General features: G+C 38.0%; 1 protein-coding gene across 1 annotated transcript in view; it reads left to right on the top strand.

Moving 5' to 3' along the window:
• The first annotated feature begins 1,555 nt into the window (after positions 1-1,555).
• Positions 1,556-25,869, top strand: part of PTPRC (protein tyrosine phosphatase receptor type C) — a 122,640-nt gene continuing 98,326 nt past the window's right edge. The window contains exon 1 of the mRNA XM_082672782.1: positions 1,556-1,671. Coding sequence (XP_082528908.1) covers positions 1,599-1,671 — 73 coding nt within the window. The 5' untranslated portion in view covers positions 1,556-1,598. The remainder of the gene's footprint in view (positions 1,672-25,869) is intronic.

The following is a 25,869-nucleotide window of genomic DNA, read 5'->3' as shown; positions in this document are numbered from 1 at the left end:
AGCTTGGGGATGGTTTCAAAACATAGCTTGTTAACTTCATAGCTGTGAGATCTTGGACAAATCACCTAACCTCTCTGAACTTCATAGATAACATGAGGAATTATCTGTCTCATTATCTATCCCAAGGGTTGTTGTACAAATTGGATTAGGCAATTAAAGGGTTAAGCATATTCCTGGACATGGTAAGAGCCCAATAAGTTAGCTACTATAATAATAATCGTATAAAATCAGAATCCTAATAAGAATCTCATTATAGTGTTACTATGCAGAAATTAAGATGTGGGATTACTTTCATTTGCACCAAGGGTGGTTGCAAATGTGGCTCTGTACTTCCTAGCAGCCTAAGTAAGTATAAAACAAGTCAGGTTGCAAACATCAAAAGATGTATATACTTAAACACAAAAGTCCTGCAACACCACTTCCTAACCAGCTTGCTGCAAGGGCTCTGTCTCTCTCAAAGTCCCCTCAACATTATCTGTAGTTCAAATAATAATGCCTGGTATGTCTGTGCACGAGGATTTTTAAATGCATTCAGAGATTGTGACCATGATACCAATTCACTTAACTGTATTGCTGATTCACAGAGGCTTTCTGCCAGCATGAGTTTTCCTAATTAATGGACTTACTAAGAACACCATCAGAATCAAGAAGAACACTGTGTATTTGTTGTCTTTTAATCAGAAAGGGTGAGAGAGTATTACTGAGGGAGAAAAAATGGTTAACTTTTGTAAAAGACAGCTCTCGATTTAATGGCTCATCTTTTCTTCATCAACAGCACCAAGAATATCACAGAAGTATTACTTTTTTGAAGCAGGACTTGCTGCAGTAGAAGTGAGTGTCCAATTCCATGGCTGGCTCCACAAGGCTATCTATGAAAGATTTGGGGCAAACCTGTGAAGCTCCCTGAGAGTGCTTTGCCTAGGAAATGGCTAGATGCTAAAACTGTCATATTGCTGGGTTTTGAATGCCCTCATGGTAAATGATACTGGTTGTCGAAAATAACCAGATAGGTAGTAGTTTTTTCATTCATTTGGTCCTTTTAAAACCCATACAGGTATTTTTTACTAATTCAATTAGTGTATCATCTTGCCAACCCCCATTTTGCTGTAGCCATGCTGACTATGTTTCCTCAACTTTTAGGTAAAAATGTTATGGATTTTTCAGGGGGGGTTATATTCGTTTTTGGTTGTAATGGATACTGTTTGGGAGTGTTATTTGAATACTAAAAACACATCTTCCTTGTAGGGAACATCTTTTGAAAGGCCTGCTAACTCAGTCTAATCACTTGGGTTAAGGAAGTAAGACGCCTTTGCAGTGACTTGGAACAACTTTCTTGACTTCCTGCAAAGAGGACGCTTTACAGCATTTTTGGAGAAGTTAGTAAAACCGAATCTGACATCACTACCTAGCAGCAAGTGGTTTGTTCTCAGCAAAGGAGGAAATTGCTCCCTGTCCGATAAGACACCAGTGAAGAGTATGCATTCATTTCTTTTCTTTTTGATTCAGTTTTACAGAGAAACATTTTTGCGGAAATAACCATTATTTTGCCTTTCAGAAGGACGCATGCTATTTCACAGGAATACGACTGATTTCCAGATATGACCATGTATTTGTGGCTTAAACTCTTGGCATTTGGCTTTGCCTTTCTGGACACTGTAGTGTTGGTTACAGGTAAGTACGAGGAAATTCATATTTCCTTAGTTTGTGTGTGTGTGTGTGTGTGTGTGTGTGTGTAAGGTCATTGGTTTGAAATAGACATAAAAATAAATTAAGCATTGGTGACTGGAGGTGAGGAAGCCAACTGTAAAACAGTCAAGGTTATTGTACCCCAGAGGGACATGGCTTGCTATGTGACAGAATACATTGTTTCTGTTTAAAAAGGCATACATGTTTGGCCAAAAAAGAAATCACGATTTAAAAGGCAAACATTGTCTCTCTGTATCTTGGTTTACAAACATTGTCTCTCTGTATCTTGGTTTACAAACTGTTCAAACTTGGATATTACAAAAGCTATTACTTAACCCTCAAAATATACAAACACAAGTTTATGAATGTCTAAGGAAATTTTAATGACAAAAGAAGTAAATTTTTATCTTTCCAACAAAAAATGCACTTTTAAAAATCATAATATGTCTTTGCTTGCATGCAAGCCACTCCCTTTTTTCGGACCAGTAGTTTGCTTCCTCAAATTTTGATTATGACTGAAATATTTTATTGAATACTTAGTTGTATGGTAGTTTAAAGTAATACAATTGGGTATTTAATTAAATATTAACTTTCTGCAAATTCTTATCACAGAATGTATTTTAAATCAAGGTTTTGGTCCCTTACAGTCGTTTTAATGCTTATTTGCTTTGAAAATTCTTATGGGGCCGCCGCCCTTCCTGGGTGATGGGTAAATAGTAGCGCCTTGACGAGATAAAAATACTTGAACTCTTAAGAATCATGCAAATGCTGTATTCTATAGGAAACTATAACTAATCGGACCCCTGGTACCTATTCACGTTTGAGATCTTTGTACACTTATGGTCCATTTAATGTACATTTCCTGAACGGTTTCAGTTTGGGTCATGAGTACATTTTTGGTTGATATGTAATATTACTCCTTATGGTGTAGAATCTAAAAGCAATGTTTTATTACTGAAAAGGTATTTAAATGGTATTTTTGTAGATTTCCAAATAAGTAAAAAAAAAAAAAAGAAAAGAAAACAGGAAAAATATTTTTAAAAATCTTGCTGATTGTAATTCACTTTGAAATCTTTTTTTGACTTTCTACTGCTCTCCTTTTCTCTAAAGGGCAGGGCAGTAGCTACCTTCTGAGCACGCTACATTGTTAATTTACATTTTGTGTAACCAAGGACAGTAGAAAGCAGCGTGGATAGTGGTTTTTTTTGTCTGTTTTCTTTAACTGCAAAAACGGATTAAACATTTTTTATATAGGTACAGCATTTTGTCTTAGTACAGAAAATGTTTACCAAGTTACCATTCCTATAAAGTTGGTTATAATAATAAAAGCCAAATTATAAAGAATAATAATTTTAATAAGGTAATAATATGTGTATTATCATAAGTCAGAGTAAATTTCCATTAAAAATTCCCACTCAGGAACTGTTGGAAAACATTTCTGAGTGAGCGTCAAGAAATTCTCAAATATTTTATAGGCCACAGAGCAAACCACCATAAAAATTTCAACACAGTCTATTAAGGATTTTTACCGTAAGAAACATCTTTGAATTTATCATCAAAATAAGAGTATAAAATGATCTAGCAACCTTTAAACCAATTGGGCTGAATAGTTTATACTATAAATAAATGTATCGATATACATAGATTTATTTTGAAAACCAAGTTTCACTTCAACTGCTCACATAAATATGGAGAGCAAACATACTCATTTTTAGAAAAAATATATAGATATAATTATCTAGGTGTGCAAATCTTGTTTAGCATACTTTGAAGTCCCCAGAGAGATTTTGGGATTCACTGTATAATTTTGGAAATTATTAATTCTTTAAATGATATATTTTTCTATATTAGCAACCTATGAGTTGCATTATATGTTTTACTTTAATGTGTTCAGTTGAGTTTCGTGTGTATAGGAAATATTAGACCTCAAATTTATATTGTGAACTCTAAGGGCATAAAGAAACAGAGCCAAATGGAGAGTGACTTCAGTGGATAAATTGTTGCACAACTCAGATGTGTTATTTAATCTCTAAAATATGGGCAAAGTTACACTTTGCCAGCGCAGAGTAACATCGCTGGCTGAGTTTTACATAAATGTCTGATCTATTTGCTCTGTGCCTCTTTGCCGTGTTAACCGGAAACCAACACTTTGTTTAAAATTTCTAAATAATTCTGGGGGACAGTGATGGTTTCAAGCATGCAGGTAGGAGTGAGTGATCTCTGGCTCTAACAAAGTACTGCCAGAAGCTACGGCTTCACACCATAACAGCCATGAATGCATGAGTTATGTGAGTTATGAGTCATAACAGCTAAGAGTCATTTCCTGGACATAAGTTTTCATTTTTCCATCTAAGTAAAAAAGAAAGAGCTCTTAGTTCCAAGCATGTACCTTGCCTTGCCCATTGCAGGTATTCAAAACTAGTTATGAATTGAATTTGATCAGCAATCCTCTTAAGTTCTAAATACAATGTAGAGTTTGGGGGTGGTGAGTATGATTATATATTGATTTTTTGGAAAACATTTTCCTAATACAAATCTGCCTGGGATTGTTACCATCGCTAGACTCTGAAATGCCTTTGGTTAGAGGGAAGGGGAGGTGAGGTTAGGGGTCTGGTTTCCTTTTCCTCCCTTTCTCTACGTGACTGAGCACAGGGTCAGAGCCCTCAGCTTTGAGCTGGGTCTTTGCTCTGTTCTGGGCTACTTGGTATCCTTCTACCAGTGACAATTAAGTACTGTAAGAACATAGATATTTCTACACTGTTTGTATGCATATACATACACACACACATAAATAGATGAGTTATATATATATATATATGTGTGTGAGTTACATAATACACAAACATTATATATTTATGTATGTATATTGGTCTGTCTGTCTATCATCTCTCTACTGGTTCTCCACATTTGTCTACTTTTAAATATTGGAGTTCTATGGGCCTCAATCTTCGGCCTGTTTTTTTTTTTTTTTTTCGGTACACGGGCCTCTCACTGTTGTGGCCTCTCCCGTTGCGGAGCACAGGCTCCGGACGTGCAGGCTCAGCGGCCATGGCTCACGGGCCCAGCTGCTCCGCGGCATGTGGGATCTTCCCGGACCGGGGCACGAACCCGCGTCCCCTGCATCGGCAGGCGGACTCTCAACCATTGCGCCACCAGGGAAGCCCCTTCGGCCTGTTTTATTCTTATTTCCTAAACTCAGAGTTACTTATCATCACCTACTATGCACTGATGATCCTGATTCTCCATGTCCAGACTCACCCCTCAGAAGGCGGAACCTACCTCCTTTCCTTCTTTTTTGTTAGATTTTTGTGTTTAATATTTATTTAACACAACATTTTCCAACTAAATCATGAAACCCAGATATATTGTTTCATTCCTAACTTTCTCAGTCAAACAGACGGTGATGTAGAGCTATTCTAGAACTCTAACAGTATTGAGGCAAAGTCTCTAAGCAAAATTATTTTAGCCTGTGTGCTGAGGGCTTATGTCTTTTTACTTTTTCTAATTTTACTTTATTTATTTATTTTTATACAGCACGATCTTAGTAGTTCTCTATTTTATATATATTAGTGTATATATGTTGATCCCAATCTCCCAATTCATCCCACCACCACCACCCCACCACCACCACCCCACCACCTCCTTTCCTAAATTTAATCTTGTTTTACTGTGTTGTGTTTTTGCAAAAAAGAAAAAAAGAGAGGGAGAGAGGGAGAAAGAAAATCTGAAATATATATTTAAATGCTCCCCAAGTCCTATCATTTTACTTTGTAATGATCTCTAAAATCTTCGCCCCCCCACCTCAATTGACATCCCTTTAATTCACAACTTTATCCCTTTTCACCTGCAGTGTTGTAGTAGTATCCTAATCTGTCCATTTCTTTTCACACCCTACAGCTTAAAAATATAAAATCAAAGAGGAAAAAACCCTCCGACATCTTTTCGTTGCCTTGGTTTCTATTCTAAACTTTTGCCAGAACAACTGAGTCCACCGATGGGCTAGGAGCATGGCAGGAGCTGGGCAGGGATCTTTTTTTCTTTTTCTTTGATTGACTAAAATAGAGCAAGCAGCAGGTAGTTTCAACACCCTGCTGCTCTACACTTCCTCAAGACCTCCAAGGCGCTGCGCCAATCCTACTTCCCCTCTAAAATTCTCTTTCATCACTCTTGCCACAAAACATCTCCACTGCATTTGGGTACTTTTTAACACCTTTCCTTGTCATTTTTCACATAACATTTCAGTTTGCTGTTGCTGGCATTATTGCTTACCAATCAGAGCATTACGGCCATTGTAACCTACATGATAGCAGAAACCGTCTTATGCCTTTTTTGTATCATTTGTGCTTGATTTCTTCCCAGACACTGAAAAAGCAATGGGCCTTTTTTGATGAAACTGCAGATTATAATAATAGAGGAGAAGGAGGAGGGTAAGACAATTTTCAGAAAGAAAGGACAGAGAGGGGAAAAACATGAAATGAAAAAACTAGTCAGAGGCGAAGTGGAAGGTGGAGGCCATTGGACAATTTTATCAAGATTAAGTAGAATCATTTTAGATCTAGATCTTTACAGGCTTTGCCCTTCCCCCCAACCCCACCCCATTTCCTTCTTTCATCTCCTTATTTTACCTTTTCTCTGGAAAGAGCCTCCTGATTTCTTAAAAATCCATAGTTCATGCATATGTTGTTTCTAAATTTTCCTCGACCTACTCTTTGGACATTCTCGCTAGTGGCATTTCATTTGATGGGTCTGTTTTGTTCTTCAGATCCAGACATCCACAGGAAGAAAAGTAAGGAATAGGGAGGGAGGGACTCATGTAGCAGGGGAATGAGACACCAGAGTCAGGTCCAGCCCCGGCACATACTGGTGTGGGTAGCACTTGACCTGGGACTGTTGCCAAAGGCAGATGGAAAACGGCTCACCCTGCCAGTTGCATTTTGTGTGCACAGAAAGCCTGTAGGAGTCTGAGCATCATTTCTTACTAGATAATGTGATCAAGAATTTCAGTCTGAGCAGGTGAAGGGCAGAGATCTGTAGTCAGATTGATTGACTTTGTTGATGAAGGTGCATGCAGCATTCATGTTACAGGGTTTTGTTTACAGACCATGTGTATATAAGAGTTACTGGTGCAGAGAAAGAAATTCGTCATCACTGCAGATCTTTGATCTTTTTCAGTCATCTTATAAGTCTATAGGAATTGTTAGGAGAAAAGAATGGAAATTTCACTTAACCTCAGTTTAAACTTAATTTCAATCTTGTGTAAGTAGTTTTGTCAGTACGAGACACCCAACCACACACTAGTTGCTGATCACCAAAAAGTTATTGCTATGACTTTTGCATGCATAAAAATAGTAGTCTTATAAACAACAAGGTTCTACTATACAGCACAGGGAACTACATTCAATATCTTGTAATAACTTACAATGGAAAAGAATCTAAAAAATATATATATGTATACAACTGAGTCACTTTGCTGTACACCTGAAACTAACACAATAATGAAGTCAACTATACTTCAATTAAAAAAAAAGATAGTCTTATGGAAGGATAAAGAAAAAAATACAATATTGCAGGCTATTCATTTAGCAATACCGTGTGATATCTATTTCTACACAATTCTGCAATATACAGAAGTAAAATTTACAGTAATTCATAGATTTTGTGTACATGGCTGTAATCAATATTTAGATAAGAAAATATTTAATTATTGCCTAAAATCTTTAATGTGCATTCCTTTTATATGCCAATATGTTATTCCAATTTCAGTCTCTCAAGAGTCTAGGGAATGGCTATTGTAAGCAGAGAATTATGTGTTCAGGAAAACAACAGAAACAAGCAAAAATGAAGAAAGAAGTGAAAACCTTCCTTCTCTTTCAGCTGGGGCAAGCATAAATATATATAAAATGAGTGTTAGGGAAATAGTCAAGAATCTTTCACGTTCGTTCACTTTATCTTCAATTGATTCCCTTCTGAAAAGATAATCAACAAGATTATCAATGCTTTTTCTTAGGTTCTGTACTGAAGACCCAAACTCAAACCCACTTTAACATCTTTTACGGTGCACACTTACACAGTGTTGAAAGATTAAACATTCATTTCCTGTTAAAAATGAGACACAAGTATCTGAAGTGAAAAAAGTGGCTTTACTAAAACTTCAATTTCTCCTATAAATATATCACAAGTGTGATAAAGTTGTAACTCCATGTGATGATATTTAAATGAAAATGATTGCCATTCATATATTCAAAAATTTGCTTCCAACCAAAATGTGAGCAACTGGAGGAAATTCATCAACCATCTGAAAAAGTGATCTGCTGGAGAGCAGAACTTGAGTCGAGGACAACTCAGCATCATACTCAGAGGTAGTGTCAGGAAATGAATACACGGTAAAGTGAACTTAACAAAAATCACTGGTAGATAAGAAGAAACTCTTTGCTTTGTAAATTAAAACAAAATGTCCTGATAGTCATGAAAATAAATTAGAGACACCTATGCAAATAATAATGATGTATCGATAAAAGAGGTTATCAAAGGGACAAAATCAAGAAATAAAGTGTGGTCACCATTTTCAATATTTTAAATGTTTTTTAATATTTTAAATATTTCCACTTAAAGAAAACGACCATAATTTGTTTACTGATAAAAGAAATACTAAGCATCATAGGAAATGAGTCAGGAGCCATCCAGGTTGGAGAAAACCATGGCAGGTGGAACGAGAAATACTTTGGAAAGCAAATTCTATGAATAGTGTGATCTGGATCCAAATCATTTTCCTTCTCTGATACACCATTTCCTCAAAGTGTTGTAAGCATTAAACGTGATAATATTTGTGACACTGCTTTGAAAACGGTGAGGTGCTCTGCAAAGTTGTAAATTTCATTTACGTAATCCCTCGAAATCACAGCACACAGCTCTTTCCCGTTGAAACGTGATCCCAAATCACATCTCTTCCTTTGAGAGACTCTGAGAAGATAAGGCTTAAGGCTGTGTGGAAGAGGAATAAACTCTTATAGATCTTTGAATGTTTTTAACTTTGTATCGCCTATTTTAGGGATTTTCAGACTCCTCTGGATTCTACCTCTTAAATAGTTTATAGATACATTCCAACAGTGTCTTAACATTAATAGCTTGGAACCTTGTCTCCCTTCAGCTGTTACCAAGATAATCTTTGTAGAAGGCAAAACTCACCTTTGTACATTCCTCCTTCAATGGCTCCCAGTTGGGATAGAGAATATACTGATCCCATGATTTTGGTCTCAAGGTGTTTTGACTCAACATTTATGAATATAAACATTTAATTAGAATATACCAACATTTATTAATTTTTCTTGAAAATATATTTCACAGAAAAATTCCCCTCCATTAAGCTAGTTTAATTCCTTGAGTATTTTTTACATAACCTGATTAAATCATTACCAATTTTTCCATTTTTATTTTACTGAACTAACGTTCAACAGCATCTATTTTCATTTAATTTTTACAATCGCTATTAAATTCATGAATTGATTTTTATCCACGGCACATTTTACTGATTATAGTTTATGACTGTGGGAATTTTCCTTTATGGTTATTATTTTTCTTTTCTTTTCTTTTTTTTTTTTGCGGTGCGCGGGCCTCTCACTGTTGTGGCCTCTCCCGTTGCGGAGCACAGGCTCCGGACGCACAGGCTCAGCAGCCGTGGCTCACGGGCCCAGCCGCTCCGCGGCATGTGGGATCTTCCTGGACAGGGGCACGAACCCATGTCCCCTGCATCGGCAGGCGGACTGTCAACCACTGTACCACCAGGGAAGCCTGGTTATTAATTTTCTAAGTGCAATTTTTCTTGTCAAACCACACAGATCTAAATTTCCCAAAAAGGCTTTAATTTTTCTAGTTAGCCAGAAATAACACTTCATGTGTGCAGTTTTAGCCACTGTTGGTTTCTTTCTTTTTTTTTTTTTTGCATTTCAATGTCACATAAAATACGTCATGTAATATAATTTTTCACTTTTGTCAAAGTTTAGATTGGGCAGTACTAGCTATACTCAAATCTATTTTGTGTTGATATTTCTATTAGTAACATCCATTTTGTGATTGAGAGCTCCTTCAGCAAGATTCCTTTTTGAGATTTTGAGAGTTTTTGGTTATTTCTCAGGTAGCCAATGGAAACATTAGTATCACTTATTAGACTGCTGTATAGTCTAGCATTGGTGTATTTTAATTCTCATTCATTTGTACCAACTTCTTACTAACTGGTGGAACAAAAAGCAAATAGAAGAATCAACACAAGTTTAAAATGTTCTCAAGGCACAATGGTGGATGAGGTCAAAATAAGGTGTCAAATCATCCTCCTTTGGTCTCTGTGCACTTAGGAAAAATGAAAGCAAACAGCATGGCACACACGGTTCTAATTTAATCCCTCCAGATTTCTCCAGCTTTATCTGGGGCCACTTTGTGACATGTACTATGTACTCTTGTAACTTTCATTTTCCTAAAAATATAATGTTTTCCTGTCTCCAAACTGTTGCTCACCCCTCCATGTTTTCTTCCCTCCATAATTTTTTTAAACTGGGCAAATTATAATTGCCCTTCCAAATTTAGTTCAGAGGTCACTTCCTCTGGGCAGCCCTCCTGCACATCCTCTGCTCTTTCACCCCTTTCACACCTGCACAGGTCCTCTTCTGACCTTCTGGGGATCTCTTTACCTGGCTGTTTCTCACAGTAGCTGGTGAGCTCGTGTAGGTTTTCACTGGGTCTCTTTTTTTTTTTGCTGTACGCGGGCCTCTCACTGTTGTGGCCTCTCCCATTGCGGAGCACAGGCTCCGGACGCGCAGGCTCAGTGGCCATGGCTCACGGGCCCAGCCGCTCCGCGGCATGTGGGATTCTCCCGGACCGAGGCACGACCCCGCGTCACCTGCATTGGCAGGCGGACTCTCAACCACTGCGCCACCAGGGAAGCCTGGGTCTCTTCTTATTTACCAGTGAGTTGAATGAATGGATGGTGTGTCAGTGCAGCCCACCCCTGTACGTAGAAAATACTTAACAACTCAGGCAAACAATTTTAATTGTCCTTTTGTTGTTTCTTAAGTGAACTATTCATGGCAAAATTTCTACATGATAGAAAATTTCAGGAAATAGAAGAAAGAAAAAAATTGCTTTAAAATCTTTGCCAACATTTTTTCTTTCTCTTTCCCGATCTTCCCCTCTTTCGATCACATGCTGTGTATAAAATTGCATATCCTATTTTTTTCCTAAGTAAACCATGATTATTCTAGGCAACTTGAGAAATACAGAGATGAATACATAGGAAAATAAAAATCAGATTACCAATACCATCACCTAAACACTTCATGAGTATTTCATTTTACCAGGCTAGCTAAACCTATTTATTTATTCATTTATTCATTTCATGAACAAATATTTTATAAGTGTTTTCATTGTTCCATGAATTGGGCATACCATATCCCATTCCTCTCCTTGTGAAGTCTGTAATCTCAGTGAAGCAGTGGCTGCTTAGAGATGGGGTTTTAAATCTCCCAAATTCTTCAAAATCTTTCTCCTCAAAGGAATAGTCTACCTCACAACAGATAATTATTTGTGTTCTCAATGTTCTATAAATTATAACTTATTCCTTTAAAATCTGCATATAGTACACTATTTAAGTAAAAACTCTATTCTTGCCAGACTACATTTAGGCCTCCATTCCAACCAGATTCCTTTGGAAGGCTTTTGGTGATAGAAGTTTGGGAGCTGCAGAACTAGGCAATAGCCTCAATTTGTTTTTGGTTTGTTTTATGATTTAAACTGAAAATCAAAGATTTATTTGGAGAGAAATTTTAAACATACACATATACACGCCACACAAACAAAACCTCAACTGTTTTTGGTGATCTTCCACAGTAATTTTCCAAGGTTACCAGTTCATAAGGAGTAAGACTTGGGGAGGTGAGGGTTGAGATTTCATGCTGAGTCTATCTGATTCTAGGTCTATTTTTTTCAGCCTTCTGAAAGGTCAGCTTAATAACCAGGTAATTGAGGACATGATGATGGTGGGCAAATCACAGCAAGACTGAAGGGTAGTTGGTAGTTGCTTAGAGGTCATTTGTGTGAAACATGCATTAATCCCCATGCACCTGATTTAGCTGCATGAGTGAACCATTGTATACTGAGCCACTTCTATATCCCTAGCGAGATCTAAAACTATAAAAAGCAAAGAGGCATCTTTACTTAATTTGTCTGTACTATGAATGCTGATGCCATGTTAATAATGCAAAAGTGATGTTATCATCATTGTCTTGAAAGGTGATTAACAAGGCATAGCACCCAGTCTGTCTCAAGGTGAGTGATAGGATGGAAATAATGGATCTTCCCCGTCCCTAAATTGTTTTTGATATTACATAAAATGAAAGCCATTGAATAATGTACCAAAGTATCTAGATTTTTTTGTTGCTGTTTTTGAAGTGCAAGGGAAGTAACTTGACATTTGTCAAATACTTTGATCATGGAAAACACATGAGGTTTTCATATTATTCCAGGAAGTGTAGGCACTAGACAATCTTTTCATACTCATCCAAGAGGCATATTAAATGAATCAGGTAGAGCTCTCTTATAGTTTGCTACTCCAGGAATAAGTTGGCTATAACTTAAGGGAAAGTGAAGAAAAAAGTATGTGTATTATTTGGTTACTCTGATGAATGTGGGCTGCCAATCAGATAATTCAGGCCAAATATTGTACTTTGACTTCTTAAACTTGAGTTTCCAAATCCCCTTTTTGGTTTCTAAACTAAGATTTTAACTTATGCCTAATAAACCCTGTCTTTTTACTTTTCGGTTGTTTTATTTTCTTAATTTACTTACTGATACTTCAGGTATGATCAAGATATATAATATCTAAGAAAACATAAATGAAGTGGAAGACATCAGTTCAGAGTTTTGACTGTAAGAGGAAGTGATGACATGAAGGGGACAGATGATGGAAAGAAGAGGGTCAGGGAGCTGATGGAAGTAATTTAAAGAGATAATTATAGAAATGTTGGATTGAGGCATGCTCTATTTTTTTTTTAAAGGTGGTGTTTCTTTTTTTTTAATTAATTATTTTATTTATTTATTTATTTTTGGCTGCGTTGGGTCTTTGTTGCTGTGTGCGGGCTTTCTCTAGTTGCGGCGAGCGGGGGCCACTCTTCATCGCGGTGCGCGGGCCTCTCACTATCGCGGCCTCTCCCGTTGTGGAGTACAGGCTCTAGATACGCAGGCTCAGTAGTTGTGGCTCATGGGCCTAGTCACTCCGCGGCATGTGGGATCTTCCCAGACCAGGGCTCTGAACCCATGTCCCCTGCATCGGCAGGTGGACTCTCAACCACTGAGCCACCAGGGAAGCCCCAGACATGCTCTACTTTTAAAGTGCTTAAGAAATTAGTCTTTGACATCTTGTCTGGAGTCCATTCTGAGCTTTCTAATTATGAAATGTGAGGAAAATTACCTTTTAAATTCTCAGCTTCCTTATCTGTACAATGGGAATAATGGCAGTAGCTCTTAAATGAGACGATTTACTCCTTGATTCAGTTGTTTTTAGAGCCCCTACTATGTGCCAAAGTGCTGACACAGTGGTACATACAACAGAAATAAAAATCGTAGTAAAGAAAAAGAGTGGTAAATAAAACGTTCATGAAGCTTATATCTTAGCAAGAGAGATAACAAAAAGCCAAAGAAGTATTAGAGAAATTTCAGGTATTGATGAGTGTTGGGAAATGAAACAGTGTGATATGACAGAGACTGGCCAGACTTGGGGGTGAATGGCCCTTTAGACAGAGTGATCAAGGAAGGCTTCTTTGAGGAAGTGTCGTGAAGCTACTTGTTGGCTGATGAGAATGTAAAGATTCAGGTGAGAGGAACTGGCAGGTGCGAGGCCCTTTGGAAAAAGCAAACAATTGGTGGGTCCAAGCCACAGAAAGGAGGCCGGGTGCTTGCAGGATGGCGAGTAAAGGCTGAGTGGTGTGTGGTGAAGAGGGAGAGAGAAACAGAAGGAGAGAATTTATATTCACCCTAAGTGTAATGAGAAGAAGCCATTTGGAATTTTTAAGCAGGGAATGGTCAAATCTCTTTTCCATATTAAGAAACCACCCTGGTTGCCATGTGGAGAGCAGGCTGGAGGTGAGACAAAGCCTGGGGATTAGTTAGAGCCCGCTGAGTTGGTGGAAGGGAGAAGGGTTGGGGACCTGGACCAAGTGTTGACAGTAAAAGAAAAGGACAGATCCACATGGGATCTGGAGAAGTTGCTGTGCAGAAGGGGAGTAGGAAGTTGTTCAGAATGACTTTTTTTTTTTTTTTCCATGAGCAACTAAGATGGGAAACATCCCAGTTGGGGGTAGACAATCCAGTGTCTGCTTTGTCCATGTGAATGCTTGAATTCTCATCAGGCATCCAACTACAGATGCCAAGAAGTCAGCTGGAGTTAAGAGTGAGGGGCTGATCAGGTCTTGATCGGAGCCATAGCTTTGGGAGTCGTAGTGCAGATGGGATTTAGAGCTGAGGGATCCACTATGAGAGAGTCAGAAGAATGTTCAGACGGAGAAGTGCCGACGCTCCGACTCTGAGCCCTGGGACACTGCATGTCTGAAGGGGTTGGAAGGAGGGGTTAGGAGAGGAGAGTCAGAGGGGGCAGTCAGTGAGGAAAGGAGAAGAATGTTTTGCTTGGGATGTTGAAAGAAAGGAGTGATGATTGTGAAAGGCTTATCATGTTTGCTGGCATATAATAAGAATCCAGTAAATTCCACTGAAAATCCAAATTCATGTCTCCTCTTGAAAGGTTACTGAGCAGTGATTGTGAACATACTAACTATTGTCAAATATCCCCTTTTAACTTTAATATTATCACAAAAGTAAGTATGAAGGAAGTTATAACAATATTTGGAAGAATCGAATATCTTCAATGTATGTATTATACGTCTCTATATATGTTTACATGTATCCTTTGTTAGCTTAGCTATTAAAAAAAGGTACAGCTTAAAATAATCTGTTTTAATAAAAACTATATAAAATGTATTGAGAGACTAATGAATTAGGAATTTAACTGAGAATGTCTTGAAAAGACAATGCTCTGTTGAGTCCATTTTGGGGACCTTGTTTTGATGCATATTGATAAAAATATCTTTAAATATTATTTAAGCCAATATTAGGACAGGTTGGGGGTTTGTTGAGAGTTAATTTGTTACATAAAAGGCTTATTTCTTTTTTTATTGAAATATAGTTGATTTACAATATTGTGTTAGTTTCAGATGTACAGCAAAGTGATTCAGTTTATCTATCTAGCTATATTAGATTATTTTCCATTATAAGGTATTACAAGATATTGAATATTGTTTCCTGTGTTATATAGTAAACCCTTGTTGCTTCTCTATTTTATGTATAGTAATGTGTATCTGTTAATCCTATACTCCTAATTTATCCCTCCCCCCTCCCTTTCCCCTTTGGTAACCATAAGTTTGTTTTCTATGTCTGTGAGTCTGTTTCTGTTTTGTATATAGATTCATTTGTATTATTTTTTAGATTCCACATATAGGTACTATCATATAATATTTGTCTTTTGCTGTAAGAGGATTATTTCTAAATCAAATTTTAAATCTTTCATTTCTTTGAGAAAATTGAAAACAATTGGTTATCACATAGGCTTATACTAGGTAGAACCTAATAGCCTTGATAATTGTACAGGATACAAATAAGGATTTGTCTTTATGAGATCATACATAAATAAGATTTTAATATCACACTTGGCAGGTTTGCTTCGAGAAGATCTTTAGGGCAGTATTTTTTGTAGTCACTGGTAGCTAGCTAGCAAGAAAAGCAGTGCTTACCAGGTACTGCTCTGAACGTTTTATAAATGTGATCTCGTCTAACTTAAGTACACAAACCATTATCAAGTCTAGCTTATACTTGTCTTTGTTAATTTGTTTCCCAATATATATCATAAAATGTACTGATTTTCGTGTCCTAAGAGGAAAGAGCTAAATTTCGTTTTCCTTGTTCTAATTGTAAGTACTAAGATTGACCAAGAAGGAAAGGGAAGCAGCCCAGGGCCCCTCCTGTGTGCCTGGCCCTCTGAACGATGCTTTGCGGGCACCATGCTGGTCTCACCTCTTTCTACATTTTCTGTATTCAGAATTCTTCAGAGTATCAAATAAATGTTCCAACAATTCTTGTTCTCTAGTCTTAATAGCAGAGAGCAGAATTAAGGTTAAACCAAAAAAGTAAGTAATCTAAATATTACTGATATTTATTTTTGTATGATGGTGTTTTGCTTACGTTGAAAAATGGGCACATTGAATGTTTTAGCAGTTTACTGTGATCTCTATTATGAAATCGTATTGAAAAGGTTCAGCACAGGAGAAAGTTGTACAGCTTTCTCTTCCGGCCCTGCTGCATTTTCATACGGATGTAAAGCTTCATTTAGGCACATCTGCTTCATCACACGTGCACACAAGGTGGAAGAAGGCGGAAGAGGGGATGAGAGAAATAGGACCAATTTACTGCAGGCAGTATCTTAGTGCAGGGGAGATAGATAATCATGCATGTGACTGTAGCATCAGTGAATCAGAAAGCCTAGTTGCTGTAATGCAGAAAATCTGCCTGTGTGTAAGTAGTAGGGAGATAAAAGCCTGGTAAACCTAAGTAATCCATTTTCAGATGTGTGAGCTCAATTATGGAGCAAATATGACTTTAGTTGCCCATTACTTCAAGGATAAAAGTTCGAATGAAGGAAATGACTTTCCATCTAAATAATAGAGGACTCAGCGTCCTTTCGATGTGAACAGCTATGATGCTGCCTTGCTACCTGGTAACTTTAGAACAATGGAGCCCATGAGTCCATCTACAGGTTCAAGAAAGAGAGGTTCTTACAGGGAGGAAGAACATTTGCAGGATGACCTACAACAGAAACTCACCAAAGCCTTTGAAACCCAAGATTATCCCTCTTCTAAGAATAGAAGGTGGTGCTGTGTTGAGGGCAGCTAGAAGGCATGGACGAAAGAACCATTGGGATGACCAGTGAGAGACCAAAGGCAAGTAGAACCTCAAAAATCTGGACGTGGAACAAGTTAGATACAATATAAGGAGAACTTCAAAGATGGGGAAATAAGAATAATAAAAATACCTTTAGTTGTCAGATGTAAGATTTGTCCAGTTTTGTCACTATTTTTCAGGAGCATTGCAAAACTAAAGATATTTTCTATTAACATCAATTTAGCTCTACGTGTTTTTCTCATCTATCTTCATTGGTCAATTTTCAAAACAACAAAAAAAGTATATTATGTTCAAAGAATCCAAAATGACTTTTTTGTTATTCTTAATAAAATGCCTTCTTTTAAACTAAATTTAAAATTTACATTTCTAAATAGGGGGTGGTTACAGAAAATCGATGAGAAAGCACTTCATAAAGTATAATGAAATGAAATCATAAGGGATTCTTACTTTAAGCATTTGGAAAACTATGGAGTACCAATTTCTGTTATTACTGTTTTTATTTTTATAAATTTATTTACTTATCTGTTTGGTGTTTTTTTTTTGGCTGTGTTGGGTCTTCGTCACTGCATGTGGGCTCTCTCTCTACTTGTGGCGAGCGGGAGCCACTCCCCGCTGCGGTGTGCGGGCCTCTCATTGCGGTGGCCTTGCAGAGCACGGGCTCCAGGCACATGGGCCTCAGTAGTTGTGGCATGTGGGCTCAGTAGATGTGACTCGCAGGCTCTAGAATGCAGGCTCAGTAGTTGTGGCTCACGGGCCTAGCCGCTCCACGGTATGTGGGATCCTCCTGGACCAGGGCTTGAACCTGTGTCCCCTGCATTGGCAGGTGGACTCCCAACCACTGTGCCACCAGGGAAGTCCCTGTTATTACTATTATCACTAGCTTCTCTTTTGTTTTTTCACTTTAAGAATTGAAAGAAAAGTTGAAATCTTTATTTAAAAAACAAGAAATGTTTGCATATTAATCTATAAATCAAAACACAGAAACATGGAATGTTCAGCCACTATCAATGTGGACTCCTATTTTGTAATTAAACTATTTTACAAACATCTGTATTTGCTAAAGAGCAATGGACTAACAAAAGAAAAAATCAATGCAACCCACAAAACCATGGCTCTGTGGAATCTTTGCTCTGGTATCTGTTTTGTCAATTTATGAAAGAAAATGCTTATCATGATTCTATTTTTTGCTAAAAGAGTAACCTTTATATTTTAAATCAAATGTTAATCAAGTATTTACATAATGTTGTTTCTGAAAAAAAATTCATGTGCCTTTTATTTTAATTCACTCTTTATTCCATTCCATATTGAATGTAGAAAATATTACTACAATTCTTTTAAAACAAAAGTAAAACATAATTCATTTAAAAATCTATTTTGGGGCTTTCCTGGTGGCGCAGTGGTTGAGAGTCCGCCTGCTGATGCAGGGGACACGGGTTCATGCCCCGGTCTGGGAAGATCCCACATGCTGCGGAGCGGCTGGGCTCTTGAGCCATGGCCGCTGAGCCTGCGCGTCCGGAGCCTGTGCTCCGCAATGGAAGAGGCCACAACAGTGAAAGGCCCGCGTAACGCAAAAAAAAAAAAAAAATCTATTTTGGCTTTCCTTGACCATGAATCTTCTCAGAAGTAACACTTCTTAAGGATATCAGATACCATAACCTGCCTTTCTTTCTAAGTCTCCATTTTATGGGCTGAACATCTGGATTTGATGGGCAGGAAAATATTTTCTTCCGCTGACTTTTCTAATAATCCTTTCTTATACATACACATGCTTCATGTTTGTTAATAAAATTGACATGATTTTCATATCTACTGTTTTTAACACACAGTGAATTATGGAAGTTTCAGTGGCTTTTTAAAAATTAAATACATTCTAAATTCCTTATAAAAACAATATTAAGAACCTCTCTAAAAAGTATTAGGACCACAGATGTTTTCCTTTATAGTGTTAATTGATTTAAGATCCATCAGAATGTTGTTAAAACATCCAGAGGTTAATGTGCTATAATGATAGCACATGGGTCAGATTAAAATTCTTTTCATGGAAAAAAAAAAAGAAAAAGAAAAAAGAAAAGAAATGATAGCTTATTTTCTTCTGATTAAAAAAAATTAGCTAGTGGAATGAAACAGCAATCTGACATGTAAAATGTCTTTTGCTTTTTTTTTTATAATGAAAAGGGGTTTAAAATTAGGACTTAGGGGTTACGTGGTACCCCCCAAATTTATACATACAGGTTACAGGTACTAGTTTTGTTTTTAGTGAAGAGATGAGAACTATACATATTTTCATTTTTTTTCCCATGTCCTCTTTTACAATTTTAGCGATTAATCTACTGAACTTTTTAGTCTTCAAAATATAGTACATAACAAGTGACTTTGGTCCCTCTTTTGCACTGAACGAATTACAGATCCGTGAAGACTTTGGGGAACTTTTTTTTTTTTTTTTTTTTTTTTTTTTGCGGTACGCGGGCCTCTCACTGTTGTGGCCTCTCCCGTTGCGGAGCACAGGCTCCGGATGCGAAGGCGCAGCCGCCATGGCTCACGGGCCCAGCCGCTCCATGGCATGTGGGATCTTCCCTGACCGGGGCACGAATCCGTGTCCCCTGTATCGGCAGGCGGACTCTCAACCACTGCGCCACCAGGGAAGCCCTGGGGAACTTTTATCTCAGGAAATATATCAATGGATTATATTTGTCAAACAAATTCCATTAATTCAGTAACAACATCTTGCTGCTTACATGGCTGCTTTTCTTTTCTTTTTATAAAAGTTTTTATGTGGCATGTATACAGTCAAAATAAGTTAATATGTACATAGGATATAAAAGGACCAGAAAAACTTGTCTTCCTATTAAAATCATGGACAATGTGGATACGTTTTATTCCTGAATTTTATTATACACTTCACTATTTACTGAGAGCCGAGTATTGGTCAAGGCACTCTTTTGTTCTGTTTAAATCAGCAGCAATATTTCCTGCTTCTTTCTGGGTTAGGATTCCTAGAGAAGTTTAAAAAGAAAGAGAAAGGGAATCTGGAGACTATTATAATGTAAGGTGTTATTATTTATACAATAATAGAATTTTAGAGGAATAAAAAGACTTTAGAAATCATCTATTTAACTCATCTATTTTTTAAAATAATTTTATTTATTTATTTGTTTTTATTTTTGGCTGTGCTGGGTCTTCGTTGCTGTATGCGGGCTTTCTCTAGTTGCAGCAAGCCGGGGCTACTCTTTGTTGTGGTGCGCGGGCTTCTCATTGCAGTGGCTTCTCTTGTTGTGGAGCGTGGGCTCTAGGTGTGCGGGCTTCAGTAGTTGTGGCTTGTGGGCTCAGTAGTTATGGCTCACGGGCTCTAGGTGTGCGGGCTTCAGTAGTTGTGGCGTATGGGCTTAGCTGCTCCACAACATGTGGGCTCTTCCTGGACCAGGGCTCAAACCCGTGTCCCCTGCATTGGCAGGAGGGTTCTTAACCACTGCACCACCAGGAAAGCCCATTAACTCATCTATTTTACGAGACAAAAAGCTGAAAGTCAAGAGTGTTCAGTGGCTTATCCTGTGTCACACCCAAAATGAGGGACCTTGGTCCAGAATTTGTCCTGTACACCACCAGGTACTTAGCCATTTGCCTGACAGAATGAAATGAGTATCAGATTAGATGTTTAGGGACAAGTTTTGAATCTTGACTCTGTCACCAATTCCTGTTGCCTAGACTCAGACTCTGATGTGTGGTGTTGGGTCAGTCACTTGATGTCCTCAGACCTCAGTTCCTTTTTTGGTGAAATGCACTTCTCCCTCAGCCTGAGTATGATTGACATTCTGGGCTAGATAACTGGGCTGTCTTGTGCATTGTACCATGTTTAGCAGCATCCCTCGTCTTTACAAATCAGATGCAGTAGCACCCCTGACCCCCTTCTTCCCTTCCCCACAGTCATGACAACCAAAATGTCTTTAGGCATTGCCAAATGTCCCTCAAGGGCAAAATGGCCAGCGCTCACCACTTTCCTTGGGAACTAGTGGTTTAGTTGCAATCATTTCTTTAGGACTCCCCCAGCAGTACCACTGTACAATTCTGGACTACAGGGTTGACCCTTAGATGCTTCCAGGAAGGACCCACGAAGCAGGAAGTTTGTTGGATACTGTTTACAGTGACCAAAAGGGACATAGATTTTTTAGAAACTTAGAAGATCAGAAATATTCACAGGTGAGAATTTTATCACACCCATGAGACAGTAAATATTAGAAAGGTTTAAGAAGGCTTAACAAAACAATATAAAAATGTATTCACTGTAAGTGGCATCTTTTTTTTTTTTTCCATGTAAGAATGATCTCTGTATTTACCAGTTGTCCCAAAGGTACAGCAACAATTCAGTCTTTATTTCATAGATTAATAGGGACCCGCTGCAAATCTTTGGTGTCCACAATGCATGTTCCTCTCTAAGACCATTTCAACTGTGTCGGACAGTTGTTTCTGATAAGATGTGCTAGAACAAACATTAAGTGTTTCATAGTGAAAAGGGTCACAGACATATTTGCATCCTTTGCACGTGGAAGAAATAGATAGCCATTATCCTCAGTTTTTAAACTAAAAGATATTGTTGCTTTCCTTTCTCTCTCTCTCCTCCATCCTCAATTCTTTTTCCCACTGAATCCAGATACCTGCCAGTAGAATAGGAGAGCCTCATTCAGAGCAGAGATACAGAAGGACCTCGGAAACTTGTTTAGCAATTGATGCAGCTCTGCTGCATGCCACAGAGTTGCTGTGTTTGTCATGTGTTGCTACTAGTTCCCTGAGGAAGTTTACTGACGTAAGATTTTACAAGAAATGCACATCATGGAGGTGTGGAGGGCGGAGGTCAAGCTTGCAGGGAAAGTTTAGTTGCTATAGAGTGGGAGCTGAGAGCTCAAATACGTTGGTTATGCTCTACCAGATGGAGACAAAAACGGAGGCATGTGCGATGAATTGAGAGATTGAGATTGACATGTAGACACTGATGTGTATAAAATGGATGACTAATAAGAACCTGCTGTATAAAAAAATAAATAAAATAAAATTCAAAAATTAAAAAAAAAAATGGAGGCATGCATCCTGTGAGTAAATTATTAAAGCATGCAGACTTCCACCAGGGAGTAATAGCAGAGTGCACTAAACAAGGGGATTCAATTAGAGAGGGAAAGCAAATTTTGTTTCAATTAGATCCATTTCTTGTGTTTATAGAACATTTAAAATGCAGCATAGAATGGAATTAAGATCATCTTACACCAATAGGTGTAAATAGTATACAATTGTATATACAGTAGTCTATATGTATATGAATATCTGGAATAAAGATTTTGATTTATCTTTTTCCAGTCAAGTAAAGTTTGGGCTGATATCCAAAACTTTTGGTTATTAGAGCAGAGAAAATTACCTGGGTCTTTTCCCTAATCATAGTGTTGATAACTCTTGGAGAAAAGAAGCTTTTCTGATACTGAATACTCTCACCAGATTACTGGTGCTGTAGTATTTTTTTTTTTTCATTAAAGAAATTCAACTTTTATAAGTCATTCTGTTTTCTGTTTTTACTGGAGTCAAACAAGGAAGACTCTTTCTCCCCAAGCGAAGATAAAGAATGTCAAGAATAAACTACTTTTCATTTTAAATAAAAATAGATTTATTATAGATAGTCACGTAAAATCCCAAACATACCTGAATGAGGTAGACTCAGTTTTATGGGTAAAAATCAATTGTCATTTAAAAAAGAATAAACAGTGTTTTCATTTTTAACTCTCTTGCTGTCTCTGCGTTCTGACTGCTGAGTCCAGAAGCAGAAGTTGCAAAACATTGTGAGAAAAATTTTGCTCTATTTTTTTTCAATCTCCACCCAGATGGAAATACCAGAAGTCCATTTGGTACTTCTGGAGGAAAGTCCATTCTTACTAAAGGCTCATTTCTGGGCTGCACCTTCACAGCAGGGCTTGGTCACCCCCTACCCATTCAAAATTGCTGCTCACGTATTAACGTCCCACTCTCATCCTGAATGAATTCTTGCAGGTTTCATGTTGCCACTGGCTTCTCCCATGCCCCCTAAAAATACACATTGGTTAGCATCTCTTCCATAATTATATAGAAGTAGTCTAATTATGTTTAGAAATACTCAGTGAATGTGTTAAAGTAAACTGTATCCAAGTAACCAGCTCTGTGGCATAGCCCGTTTTTCTTTCACTTTTGTAGGGAAGAGGTTGGGTACATGTTGATTGCAGCCCTCTCACATCCCCACAGGGACATCCTCTGATCCCTGTGTCATGGGAATGCCCTTCCTTATTTACTTTTAATTTCTCCCTACAATACTATAAATCCCTCTCAGGAGGGACTTTTCCTTGTTTGCTTTGCATCCTCAGACGCAAATGCTTTTGCATTAGAGAGCAGCCTTTCAACACATCCTTGTTGAATTCACAGGAAACGAATGAATGAATGAACCCTTAGGACTCTTTGAGCTACCTTGTTATCATGGGAATATTTTGGACTGTTTTGTATAGAGACACTGATACTGATGGCTGATATTCTGAGAGAAAAATGGCAAACCACTGAATCTGAGTCATATCTTATTGTGTTACTTCCTTATATCAGGAGGGGATGAAACAAGCCAGCATGCACTGTGAATAACTGTACTCATGAAAGAAACATGGTACATAAATGCTTCACGTCCTCGAGACAGAATGACAGGGATAGCCTAGAATGTTCACCATGACTTACCAGTCTCTAGTATATGAGAAAAGTATTTATTCCACGTGAAGTGGTATGTGTTGTAGAGCCTTTTGCTTGGTCTTTTACAGATGAAGGTAATGAGTTTTCTGTGCCTCTCACCTCCCAAAAGGTGGTTAACACTTTGGTATTTATGACCCGGCACTACTAAATGAAACACATCTGTCACACACACACACACACACACACACACACACACGACAAGATGATGAAATGGCTCTTCTGTTCTGATGCTAGTTTCTGAAAAAATCATGATAATTCAGGTCTCCCACAAAGACTTCAGAGAAAGTGACACTGCTGTCTGGAAGCTTTTCATGATAATCAGAGAAGAAACCCAGTTCTCCCTTCCCTCTGGAGTAAAAGTCTCCAGAAGAAAAGGCATTTTTTAATGAGACTTGGGAATGTCAAGTTGAATAATTGACATGGTCCTACCTTACAGAACCTTACAGGATGTGGCAAACACCCGCTCCAGCAAGCAACGTTCTGCCTTTGCAGTGGTAAATGAGAAACACCATTTTCCTCTCAGACAAGATTTTACAAAATAACATTTCTTAAAAGTCTTAATGGTGACCTTAAAATTAAAGACCAAGTTATTTCTGGTGAACTTAAAATTAAGGACCAAGTGATTTCAAGTAAAATAAACACTTTTGGAGAATTGAGATTATATTTCCTTAAGGTTGGAAACTGCAGATGGACCCGTGGAAGCACCTGGTCCTAAGGTGGTGTCCACACAAGTCCTGGGTCTCTGAGGAACAGGTACCAGCAACCTCACGCTTTGATGTCTGCCTCGTTCTCTTGCCTGTGTTCACTAGACACATACTATGTCACAGAAATCATTTGCTTATTTCCTACAAAGACTCAACAAAGGTACTTATCACTCAGTGCCAGGGGACAGAGGACACAGAAGTGGTGGGAGGTGGCCTCTCCCCACGTGGAACTTCCTGTGTGTCCCCCCTGGAGATGCGGAAGTGACCGATGCTTACTCTGAGGCCACAGCACATGCGGTCTGTCTCAGGAAAGGGACAGTGTGCGTTTAATGACCAAACCAATTTGGTCCTCAAGGATATTTGACTTACTTTTTCTGTGGAACTAGTTTATTAGTTTGCAGTCAAAGAAGAATGTTTTGGCAGTTTTTCTTTAAAATGCATATCATTATGCAGAAACCCTTGTCCTTAGATGTATGACCATTTCTTTAAGACAGAGTCCTTGACCTGGAATTTCTCTTTCAAAAACCAGGAATGGTTTAAGTCTCTCCATGTACATGAACACATGGCTTTTCAGAAAGATTTTCTTGTGGAGGCTCTTCCTGGCAACGTATGTGAGTTTCCTGTCTTATATATTTGCCAGGGTTTACTTGCATCATTTTCAAACGTTTAATTGTAAAGGTGCAACTGGTGCTCCTTAAAATTTCTATTTTGCATTTAATTTGATTTTTACTGCGGTTTTTTTTTGCATTTGCTTATCATCATTTGCATTTCCTCTGTGAACTGCATTCTCCTGTTTTGCACACTTATCTTTGGTGCAGCTGTGTTTACATTTTGATATCGAGTTGTACGGAAGAGGAGAGAACTATATATACATTCCCAGTTGATACAAATGTTAGAACCAGGACAGTGAGTTGAGATTGCCAGGTTATCAGCTGTGACATATCCTAGAAGAGGAATCATATGTGCTTCGATCAATTTTCATCTTTGAAGGACTCTTGATGATTAGTTTCTGGAATGTTCAGGGGAGACTTGTGAGGCCATCAGGGAAACCAGCCTTTATCCTCCCAGGAGGAGGTCCCCTAGGAAATGTTGGTGACTTGGGTGGTGAGCCCAGAGCCTCATGACCCTCCTCTCAGAGAACCTATCAGGGGCACAGCAATTCAAAGGGCACTGTTCCTTGCCCGGGGGGACGCTTCACTTTTTGCTTCACCCCAAACTTCCACCCATAACCACATGCCTATCTGCCCACTCTCCCAGCAGCTTCATGAGAACAATATCTGAGTAAACTCCCTTTTGTTTCCTTTTGCAAGGGAATTGCACAATCTGAGTTGAAAGAAATCTTAGAGGCCATTAATGTCAATGCCTGTATCTCTTTTAGCACATACCCTCCATGTTTGAATAGTTTCTAAAGACTGTTACTGTGAAAGAAAAGCTTAGTTTAGTGGTGAAATTGGTGGTTTCAGAGCCTCTCCATGATGACTGAAGCTCATGGACCTCAGACATTTTAGTCCCAATATGCCTTCTTCAACGTTCTTTAAAATAAACTCCTTTCTTCAGCACCATTATGGATCCTGAAGAGTTTTTCTTTATGTGGGTCATATCTCTATTTACCATAGTGAAAATTAAAACTGAGACTTTAAGATATTTATTTATTATTAATTTAATAATAAGAATAAACCCAATATATGTTCATATAAATAGCATTTTTTCATGAAAAAATAGCCACATATTACAAAACAAAGATTGAGTA

Source organism: Grampus griseus (genome assembly GCF_964374135.1).
Source record: "Grampus griseus genome assembly, chromosome: 1".
Lineage (NCBI taxonomy): Eukaryota > Metazoa > Chordata > Mammalia > Artiodactyla > Delphinidae > Grampus > Grampus griseus.
The sequence above is the reverse complement of the archived record's forward strand: the minus strand, read 5'-3'. Positions and strand labels throughout refer to the sequence as shown.